The sequence below is a fragment of the Oncorhynchus mykiss genome, chromosome 10, assembly GCF_057628025.1.
Source record: "Oncorhynchus mykiss isolate SJ-2025 chromosome 10, ASM5762802v1, whole genome shotgun sequence".
Classification (NCBI taxonomy): domain Eukaryota; kingdom Metazoa; phylum Chordata; class Actinopteri; order Salmoniformes; family Salmonidae; genus Oncorhynchus; species Oncorhynchus mykiss.
In genome coordinates, this window is record NC_143031.1 from 45753527 (window position 1) to 45764228 (window position 10702).

At 43.9% G+C, this 10702-nt stretch overlaps 2 protein-coding genes across 3 annotated transcripts; both read left to right on the forward strand.

The window, feature by feature from the left end:
* Nucleotides 1-437: 437 nt before the first annotated feature.
* On the forward strand, nt 438-3075 carry LOC118936925 (uncharacterized). The gene is made up of 5 exons (XM_036934575.2): nt 438-447; nt 647-708; nt 830-925; nt 1383-1473; nt 1920-3075. Exons 1-5 carry the CDS (start codon nt 438-440, stop codon nt 2717-2719), a joined length of 1059 nt encoding a protein of 352 aa, XP_036790470.2. The 3' UTR covers nt 2720-3075.
* Nucleotides 3076-4900: 1825 nt separating this feature from the next.
* On the forward strand, nt 4901-9952 carry LOC110534037 (7SK snRNA methylphosphate capping enzyme). 2 transcript variants are annotated; one of them, XR_002475076.3, is made up of 6 exons: nt 4901-5554; nt 6022-7955; nt 8131-8349; nt 8583-8706; nt 8824-8929; nt 9010-9952. XR_002475076.3 is itself a non-coding variant. In XM_021618673.3 (5 exons), exons 2-5 carry the CDS (start codon nt 6063-6065, stop codon nt 8862-8864), a joined length of 2277 nt encoding a protein of 758 aa, XP_021474348.2. In that variant the 5' UTR covers nt 4901-5554; nt 6022-6062; the 3' UTR covers nt 8865-9952. The 2 variants fall into 2 exon arrangements, 1 of the variants encoding a protein (XP_021474348.2); XM_021618673.3 differs by having other exon boundaries at nt 8824-9952.
* The last annotated feature ends 750 nt before the right edge of the window (nt 9953-10702 follow it).

Genomic DNA, 10702 nt, shown 5'->3' on the forward strand with positions numbered 1-10702 from the left:
CCTTCTTAGATGCATTGAGTCTGGAGACACACCCACCAAGCCCCAAAGACACATTTCGTACCAAATTGGTCCTATATTTACATAAAGCGATAACTGCTTTACTGGTCAATTGCGCCAATAATGGTATAAACGCATTAATTTCTATGCCAAATTAAGGTCAGAGAAGGCTAAGCCGGGCATTTACAGCTCATTACGTTAATACTGTAAGCATATGGCTGAAAAATAATGCACAGAATCACACAGCCTACGTCGTCAGCCATAGCTACATGTTAGGATTAAGATACATTGCTATATTATGGACTTTACGTTAATTCTAAATGTTTATGCTATATTGTAAATAACATATTCCAGATCATTCCAAAGATGCACATTGATTTGCTGAAATGAAGCTACTGTATCTTTGAACATATTTCACATTTGGTGAGTATCAAGAAGGCATGCAACGAAGTGAGAACGGTCGAGAACGTTATTGTCACCTTTCAACCAATGACAGTCGGTCTGCTTGACCTTATAAGTAGCTTTGCGGCCTCTTTTAAAAAATGAACCAGCTTTGTTGGTTAGTGTGGAGACTTCCTTTTCAGCTTCATTGACCGGATTGGATGAATACATCATTTTCTTTTTGGAAAAGTAGTCATTATTCATATAGGCCTACTTAATCGAGGAAAATTGGAAGGATCAAACATGAATAATCGTAATTCCTTAAAGAGGGTAAATCCAGATCGTGCGTAAAACTGATGTTTAAAAAAATATAATCTATATTTTGGTGTCAGTGAATTTGTTTTTGGATTTGGTGTTGTTGCAATAACTGATGATGATGATTATTTTCTAGGTTCTTAAACCGGTAATTGAAAAGAAGAGGCGTGATAGGATAAACCAACGGTTGGATGAGCTGAGGACTATACTGCTAAGCAACACTTCTGACATGGTGAGTTGAGTTGACCACTGCTTTTCTAACAGCTTTCTGAAATCAGTTCATTGTGTGCCATTGTATTATCGAAAATATAGATCCGTTGTATTTCAATAATACACATTGTCAAGCTATTATTTACATTTCAAACAGCCCATACAACCACACGGAAAGCAGACCCGTGTGAAAACTACGAAGAAATGCTGTTGCGCGAAACTTCCGAGTTTTTACCAACGTATCCATCCATGACCTTCATTTAATGAAATTGAAAACGTAACTTGTTGTCTGTTAGGAACTTGATAGACACGTCCAAAATATAATTTAACATTTTATATTTGTATTAAAAGTATTGTATTTAACCATAAAATCATCACTTCCATACCAAAAAATCATTTATCATTAAAATTCGAAATATTGTTCGTAATGGTTGATCGTAATGCATTATATTCAGTAGGATTATTCTTCTCTCTCATAGCGGCTGAAAAATCCAAAATTGGAAAAAGCTGAAATATTAGAGTTGACTGTCGATTACATACGAAGAAAAGCAAATGGGAACGACAGAAAAGGTATCTATCAATCCTAAATGTTTATAGTTTGCCCGTGTGTTTTTCATGTAATTTATTTCATAAATAGAAAGCGAAATATGCCCCAAACTGTTGATATAGAATATTAAATATTAATGTGAGTGCTAATAATTATTTATTTTTCTCTCCCCAAAACCTCCTTATCTTCCCTTTGTATAACTTATCTACAAACATCTACAAATACACATTGGCTCTTGCAAATTCTGTTGACAATTCTCCCACAAATGTACATCCTGCTTCTTCATACTGTCCTCTCTCTGCCCATGTTTGTATTCTCTCCAAATTCGTCATCCATTCTATCACGATATTTTCTCATACTTTCATCTTCACATCACATGGATCCATCTCTCGATTTGTCTCTTTCTGTCCTCTCTTCTCTTCCTAAATGTTCTCCCTATACTGCTGGAATCACTATTGACCAACACTAGCCCTTTCAGAAAATCATGTGAAAGAGTCCTCTGCTCCAGTGACTAGTGCTGTGAGTTCCAAAAGGACAGGCCTCATACATGAGCACACACAGCCCCCACCCAACCCCATCTACAGTGCAGGTTTCAGAGAATGCATCTCCCGCCTGGGCAACTACATTGACAGCGTGGACCCCTCCCAGAGAGAGAGCTTTGTCCAGGAACTGAGGGACCACCTGGATGCCCACAGTGCCTGCCCTCTGGGGAGGGTGCATAGCCAGACCTTTCCCCTGGACCTCCAGCCCTGGGGCTCTGGAGCAGAAGGACAATGCTTACTGGGCAGAGTTCAGAACAGGAAGGAAAGTACAGGGATGGGTCATCAACGAGCCAGCAGGGAGGCCACCTTCCCCTACATCAACACCTCTCTTCCCACCTATCCCAACACCTTTGTACTCCACCACCCCCACCCTACCCAACACCTCTCACACCCATACCCATCTCCTCCTCACTCCCTCTCCCCCCCACCCTCCCCTTCTTACTCCAGCTCCTCGACACCTATCACCATTACCTCTCCATACCTCTCCATGCCCTGCCACTTCCCCTTCTCTCCTTCTCCCTCTGAACATCGATCAGATTCCTTGTCATCCTCGTCTCACTCTACATCTCTACTTGTGGCGCCTCTGGTACTAGACCATACTCCCCTGGGTTCCAGTATCCCCACCCCTCTATGTCCCTCTGGCCCTGTGCCCGACGGCCCAACAAGGACTCTGAGGCGGTCACTGTTTCAAATCCAGCCCCAGGCAATATGGAGGCCCTGGCCCTGATATCCAATGTGTCCACCAGGACACATAAAGGTCTCTACAATCTGTGTTCTGAGAGCATCTGGCCATCCAGATCATCACCGGACGCGTTCAGGACATCATTCATCTTTCCTATTAAGCAGCGTGTGGTGAGGGCCGGCTAAGCTAGAAAAATGTCAAGAGGTCAAGGACAATCAAAAGTTTTCTGACAACCTGTCACTGTCACTTTAAAAGGCCTTTTAACAGCAGAGTTCTCATGCTGTGTTATGTTTTCTACAGAGCTTACTGTGTAGACTGCCTGGAGCTTCTCGTTGTTTTCTTTGTCATGGACAATGGATTTTCTTCTTTTACATTCCTAAACAGTTTTTCCCTGTCTTGGATTCTTCCCTAAATTATAAATCATGTAAAACATTGTATATATATTTATATTTGTTCATGTACAAAGTCTTGTAATTAAACTCAGGGGAATAAAGTTCTTATTTTGCTAACTCACTTCATTTCCAACTTGACTCACTGTATGTCAGTGCTAATGTGACATTTCAAATCATCTCTACTGATTGATCTAAACTGAATGAATGGTTTAGAAATGTAATCACTGCTAGGGCCCATTTATCAAAATCATGATCATAACACTATCATGGTTTAAGTGTTAGTTATAACTGATAGTTAGGCTATCAGTGTGGTTGAGATATTTGTCATGATTTAAGATTTTGGCTCTATTGTAGTTGGCATTCAAAGCCCATTATCTATTATGATTCCAATGAACAACCCTGGCCTATTGATTTTGGTTGTCAGTCCAGCTAAAGATATTAACTTCTTTAAATAAATCCTCCCAAAAAGGGGAAGGAGATAATATTATGAGTCAAGAGCAAAGGAATACAATGCTCACTCAGAGGCAACGACAACAATGCGTCTAGCCAACTGCGATTTAAATGTAGGGTAGTCTAAATAAATTAACCCGAGATTATAATTTCATCAAAACAGTTTCTCTGGGCAATATGGTTAGAGGTAACAAAGCAACTTTCCCAAAATGTATAGTCTACAATAAACCCTTTTACAAGGGATACAGGAGAAATCCTGGACATGGTTGGATAGAATTTATAGATAATATACTTTTTTTTACCAGGGGTACAGGAGGAAATCCTGGACATTGTTGCATAAAAAACTACAAATCACGATTTTACAATTCTCGCCCGCGAAAGGGGAGTTCGATTAAGAAGAACCTCGGTGGGGCATGGCCCATGACGTGAACGGGCAAAAGCTGTGAAGGAGGAACGCTCTTCTCAAATGGAACAGTAATCTGTTCCGTTTGGTCATGTTGTCAAAAGGCGGAATGGTGCACCGTTCTGAAACGTCAAACCTCTCTTTTCCATAAAAAAAATGTTAGAATTTTTAAACTAGTTTTCATTTGGAATGCAGATAAATCGTTTTTTTCTCCAGTTTGGCACTTGGAAAACAGAATAATACCCATTACTCCATGTGCTTAACCTTATGTCACTTGTTTTGAGCTACATCACTTTTGTTTTGAGCTGACTTCGCCGTCGGCCGGAGCAGGCCACTTCGGTCTTCACTAGTTACCACAGCCACAATTATGGCTAAACCCTGACTATTTCAAAAATTAAAATTTAATTTAACTAGGCAAGTCAGTTAAAAACAAACTCTTACTTACAATGACGGCCTACCTGGGAACAGTGGGTTAACTGCCTTGTTCAGGGGAAGAACGACAGATTTTTACCTTGCCAGTTTGGGGAATCAATTCAGCAACCTTTCGATTACTGGCCCAACGCTCTAACCTGCTTGATTCTTGAAGAATGTAACTTACAAATGCCTACGGAGAACCCCAAATATAGGCTTGTTTTACTCCAATGTTTTACTCCCATGCTTTAAATTATGACCAAAAAGTATATTTTTATTTTTATGGTAGAGACCATTTTTACTTTGTGGCTGCGGTAACTAGTGACAACTGGGCACCCAGCTCACGCCTGGGACGCATCCCGGTTCCAAAACGAATCCAATAACTTTTCAACCGTTGCAAACTCCTCCCATCAATTTATCTTCTTATATAAATTATTAAAATATATTTTAAAACCTAACATAACCTAAACCCTAACCTTAACCACACTGCGAACATTATGCCTAACCCTAACCTTAAATTTAGACCAAAAAGCAAATGTTTGTTTTCAGGAATTTTTACGACCTAGCCCATTTTGACTTGGTGGCTGTGGTAACTAGTGGAAATCATGAGAGGGGTTGGGAGCGTTTGTAAATCTGTTGTTTAGTCTTGTCTCTACAACATTCCGTTGATGAAAATATTTTGAACTAAATGGCGCTTATTGACCGTATACAGGTTTACAATACATTTTTAATAGGGAATTTCTCCAAATGGCGGGGAATAACACATTTAATTTCAGACCGGCAAATTATGGGACACCTATTTGTGTGTAAAACTAGGTCGACGTGAATTGGCCAACCCCCGCACGTATGTAATTGGTCAATTTTAGGAAGTCTGCCTAAAAATCGTAACCTTATTGGTTCTGAGGCATGTCTACGAGTGTAGCCCCTTAGCAAACGCTAAAACAACCCTTTGAACCTTTCAACCTGCGTGAGGTTGAGCTGTTGAGCTAGAAGTTAAACGGAGTTTGTTGTGTACAGCGAGCTTACAATCATAGTGAAATTCACCCAGAACTGGTTGTTTTATGAATTCTGGAGAGGCTTTTCTCCCAAACATAATGTTTGATTTCAACAGTGAAAAATAATATTAGCGAACAACCAAGCTATCAACGAAGCAGATGCTGCGGGGAACGCCAGGAACTCGGGAGGGAGTGTGACAGTTCAGCTTCACGGGAAGGCGGGGGAACGGTGAGCTGAGACTTGTTGTTGATAAACATACAGTTGCCTCATCCTGTAGCTAGACGACAAGTGTGCATTTTACTTCGTCGCATTTGTTCATGAACACAAAGAGGAGGATTCGTGGAAAATATCGCCATTCATTAACAGGATTTAGAAAGCGTGTTCACGCGCAGAAGTAGGCATTGAGGAGATGGTTTACATTTCTTCATTGTATACGTACACTCAACGTTTGCCTCCAATAACCTCTACTAGCCTATATCCAGTGACATGTATGCATTTTGGGGACTTCTTATAGAATATCATGCAGGCACAAATCAGGATGGCAAGTTTTACAAGTTGTCATATTTTGAATGAGTGCTTGAAATAGCCAGGAAAGCAGAAACTGAAAACAACTGTCCAATTGAATGAATTTATAAATATTATGATTTATCCATTTCAGAGATCATTGTAATAATCTATTTTTTGTGTGTTTTCAGTATGGTGGTCCCATGTCAGCACCAAAAATATTGAGTGGAAGATGATAAAGATGTCTGTTGAAAAAGAGACTGTTCCAACCAGAAGTACGAAAGTGGACCCAGCACCACCTCTGCCACCCCAAAAACTCTCAGAATGCGTTGGAAGCTGCAACAATACCACCAAAGTCCCAGAGATCACCCTGTCCAACCCAGATAGCACTGATGGTGCTTCTACCTGCCCCATGCCAGACAGTGGGGCCCAAACCAAGCACAGCAGGTCTGCTGACCCCAACGACCAGACAGAGAGTGTTGGAAAGGAGACCATGGTGACTGAGCAGCACCTTAACCCAAAAAATGGCTTGCAGCAGCCCAAACAGCAACAGCAGAAACTCTCAAAGCGTCGCAGCACAATGAATGCAGGGTTCAAACATCCAGCAGGTAAGAGACGACGACGGGCCAACTCTGAGAGTGACTCGGTTCTGCCCACCAACTTCCTGCTGGGAGGAAACATATTTGACCCGCTGAACCTCAACAGTCTGTTGGATGAGGACGTGAACAGGGCCCTGAACGCTGAGACACCCAGGTCCTCCCCACTGCCTGCCAAGAACCGCGACCCTGTAGAGATCCTCATTCCCAGGGATATCACTGACCCTCTCAACCTTAACTGCGGGATGGGAGGTAGGGGCCTCCTTGTGTCGCCCTTTAAGAGTGGCGGCAGGAGGAGACACCGCCACAGACACCATGGAGGAGGTGGTGGGGGGTCCTCAGTCTCCGGGTTGGACCTGTCAGATTCAGAGAGAAGTGGTGAAGTGACCACCACTGCTTCTTCTCTAGCTAACCTGGCATCTGCTAGTGTTGCGTCTGCCTCAGTTTTCGAAGCAGCCAGTGTCCCAGCCATCTTGAACCCCCAGGGTGGTGATGGTAACAACATCAACCCCTCCAACTGCAGGGATGAGGCCACGCTCACTGTATCAGCCCCCCAGGCCCAGCCTCGAGCCCCGGAAGACTCCTCGGCAGCCACATCCGGAGGCCCGAACCAGCTCACTAGCCGGCCACGCAAACGCAGACGCAACTCTAGTAAAACAGACCCTCCTATGGCCCAATCTACTCCTATGTCCAGGTCAGGGACGGAGGAGAAGGGCCGTGGAGCTGGGCCCGGGAGAAACGCACAGTCTTCCTTCCAAACCCCAGTGGTAGGTCCCAGGGGGTCCTCCCAGCAACAGCAGCCCCATAACCAGCACAAACGACAGCAGCACCAAGGCAACAAAAAGAAGTTCCAGTATGGGAACTACAACAAGTACTATGGTTACCGCAACCCAGGCTGTTCTGAGGACCCGCGGTTCCATTGTCTGCGTCCAGAGTGGTTCCAGGGTAAAGCAGTGCTGGACCTGGGCTGCAACACGGGTCACCTGACACTGTGTATTGCTAAGAAGTTGCGGCCCGCACGCATATTGGGGTTGGACATTGACGGCGGTCTGGTGCACGCGGCCCGCCAGAACATCAGACACTACCTGTCAGAGCTGCAGGCCCAGGAGGCCCGGCGAACTGCAGGGGAGGAGGAGAAGACCAATGGGCCGGAAGAGGAAAGGAAGGAGGAGAAGGCAAACGGACAGGAGGAGAGGAAGGAAGGCGCGTCACACTCAGGCGAACAAACACACAAACAAAATGAAAGAGAGCACAGCAGGGCTGAGAATGGAAATGTCGAAAAGCAGGTGAGAAGCGACTGTGTCTCAGTGGAGGCAGCGGATGGTGTTTCGTTGTCGCGTTGCGCAGAGAGAAGAGATCAGGAGAGTGGGGCTGAGGAGAAGGACTCTGGAGCGCCTGCTGTTGAACTGGGGACAAGCTCCTTCCCGGTCTCCTTGCATATCTCCAGGGGGCCCATAGCAGCACCCCCACTCCCCAAAACACTCACCATGCCTCCCGGCGACTTCCCCTCCAATGTCTCTTTTATCAAGGTAAGCATGCGTGCCCTTCAGCCTTTGTTTCTTTCCATTTAGTAATCGTTATTCATTATATTAAGAATAAAATGAACAATACTGTGTTGCCTCTACTTCTGCGTGACCCTTCAGAGAGAAATATCACACCTTGTTCAGAACTCATCCCCTTGCCCTCCCTCCCTCTCCTCCTCAGGGGAACTATGTCTTGGAGAGTGATGCTCTGTTGCTGACCCAGCGACCAGAGTATGACGTCATCCTGTGCTTCAGCGTTACCAAGTGGGTCCACCTGAACTGGGGAGACGGTGGCCTGAAGCGCCTCTTCCACAGAGTGTTCAGACACCTGCGTCCTGGAGGCCTGTTCGTCCTGGAGCCACAGCCCTGGGTCACCTACGGCAAGAGAAAGAAACTCACGGTGAGAGAGTGGGCGGTGTTGTAAGGAGCACCAATCATGTAATCTGTTACACTGGCCAAATGCACATACAGAATTAGCCATATTGATGATAGCCAAAACAAGAACTCAAACCATTAACAAGTAGCATGTTTCTTTGCAAAATTCCCTATGAGGATGCGCAGCTGTGCTCAGCTCTGGGGCAGTTCAGGACTCAAGATGACATCATAATATCTCCCTATTTCTTACTGTTACAGGATAGCATCTTTAGGAATTACCACAGCATCCGCCTCAAACCAGAACAGTTCTCCACATATCTGACATCTGAGGTGGGATTCTCCAGCTACGAGTTGATCGGGACTCCTAACAGTTCGTCAAGAGGTAAGTCATTGGTCGATAGGTTACAATATCCATCTGATTTTTTTATTTTGTCCTTTTTCCCAGTCTAGTACATACTGTTTCTAAAACAAATGGATTTTAATGTTTTTTTTCCCACAGGTTTTCAAAGGCCAATCTACTTGTTTCATAAAGGAACATAATCTGCCTGGAAGTCCATTGAGCAGCATAAACCCAAACCACCATGAGACACCTTAATCTCCAGTCTGTAAGCATATATATCTCAACCCCAAACAGACTCCGTCAGCTTTCTACATGCCTGTACATTGATGCTGTGTTGTTTTGAAGGTAAGGAGTCCAAAACATGGCGCTAGATTCTATAAAACGACAATCTGATGGCTTCTCCACTCACCGAACTCCACTCCAGATGATGAGAAGCTTTGGGAAACTCAATCATGACTTTGGACTTTTTGCTCCCAATGCACAGGCTGTGTTCCCTATTTTTTTACTACTGTTTGTACTCTTGTTCAGTCAAGGAATATATTTGTTTCAGTTGGTTCATCAACATATCCAGCATTTTATTCAGAATGGACTGGCGAAACCCAACTTGAATCCTTTACATAAAAGTTATTTCCATGTTATGTCCAAATGGAACTCATGTAGGGACATTTCTCACACTTTTTTTATTTTTTTAATAGGGTCAGTCTTTATTTTAACACTGTCCTTGAGTTCCTCTGTGTCCTAACTGACTGACTAGGAAAAGCAGTTTGTTTTCAATGTGACTTTGTGGATGAGTGTGGCCTGTCTTCAGTCTGCTCCTGGTCCGGATTGCATTCTTCCAGATGTCCTACTTTGCGTCCAGGGAATATTCCTGCCTCTTTCTATTGGTAGTTGATTCAAGAACAACTGTCAGTCAGGTGGAGTTGGCAATGCTGAGAGGATGATCAATGTTTTTACTTTGGCTATAATAAGAAGGATCAGTGTTTTGTTTGGTTTTACTCCTGTTCTGTCGATTGCTTTTGGTACTTTTTCTTTCTTTCAATGGATTCGTGTCGTGTGTTCAATATGATTTAGTTGCTGCCAACTAATCATATGTAGTCTATTCATGGCCTCAGATTGGACTTTAATTGTTAATCCATCTCACTTTAACCCAGTCAATTCATAATGTAATGTTGTTTAAGCTTTACTCAATTCTTACGCTTAATACTTTGTTTACTATCACCAGCAGATGGGCAAATGCTGGTCTAGTTCTGATTTTGTTGAAATGTTTTAATAAACAAATCAATTGAAATGCAGTCGGTGCTCATTAGTCATTCCACAGAGGACTTCATCCACAGGCCCTGAACGAGAGTGATTCTCAGTTTGGGCTGACCTGTGACCCACTAGCACCTCCCCTGGTAAGAGGGGAGTGAGGTGACCTCAGAGTTACACACAAGGGAACTTTTTTTGCCATAGACACACACACAACAGACAATAGATGTGGTTCTGTAGTACAGGAGATGAACAGTAATGAATAGGCTATTTACAATTGGCATGAATGCAATAGCACAGCAGGAGCACTAGTAATGACTGTATAGGCGAGATATGGAAACAATTATCATTAACTACTACCAACAGTAAATGGCAAACACAAGTTACAACTCACTTCTGTATGCACTCCATCCCACAAGTCCGCTCACAGGAGTGAAGAGACACTGGCCTGCACAGTCGAAGAGCTGTCAGGTGTCCTGCCCCCTAACAGCATGCCCCTTCGCAACCAATCCGGGCCCACGTCAGAGAGTGTTTGAGAAGCTGTTCTATTGTACCCCTAGACCCCTCGAACTCAACTCTGGACCTCAAAGCCAGTTCCACAGATTTTTTTGTTCATTGTTCCTCTCTAATCAGGGACTGATTTAGAGCTGGGACACCAGGTGTGTGCAATTCCTTATCAGGTAGAACAGAACCAGCAGGCTCCGGACCTCGTAGCGTGAGAGATGAATACCCCTGCCCTAGACTCTCAGGTTCCTGTCATGGGGGATGGGGAGTGGAGTGTGCAGCTTGG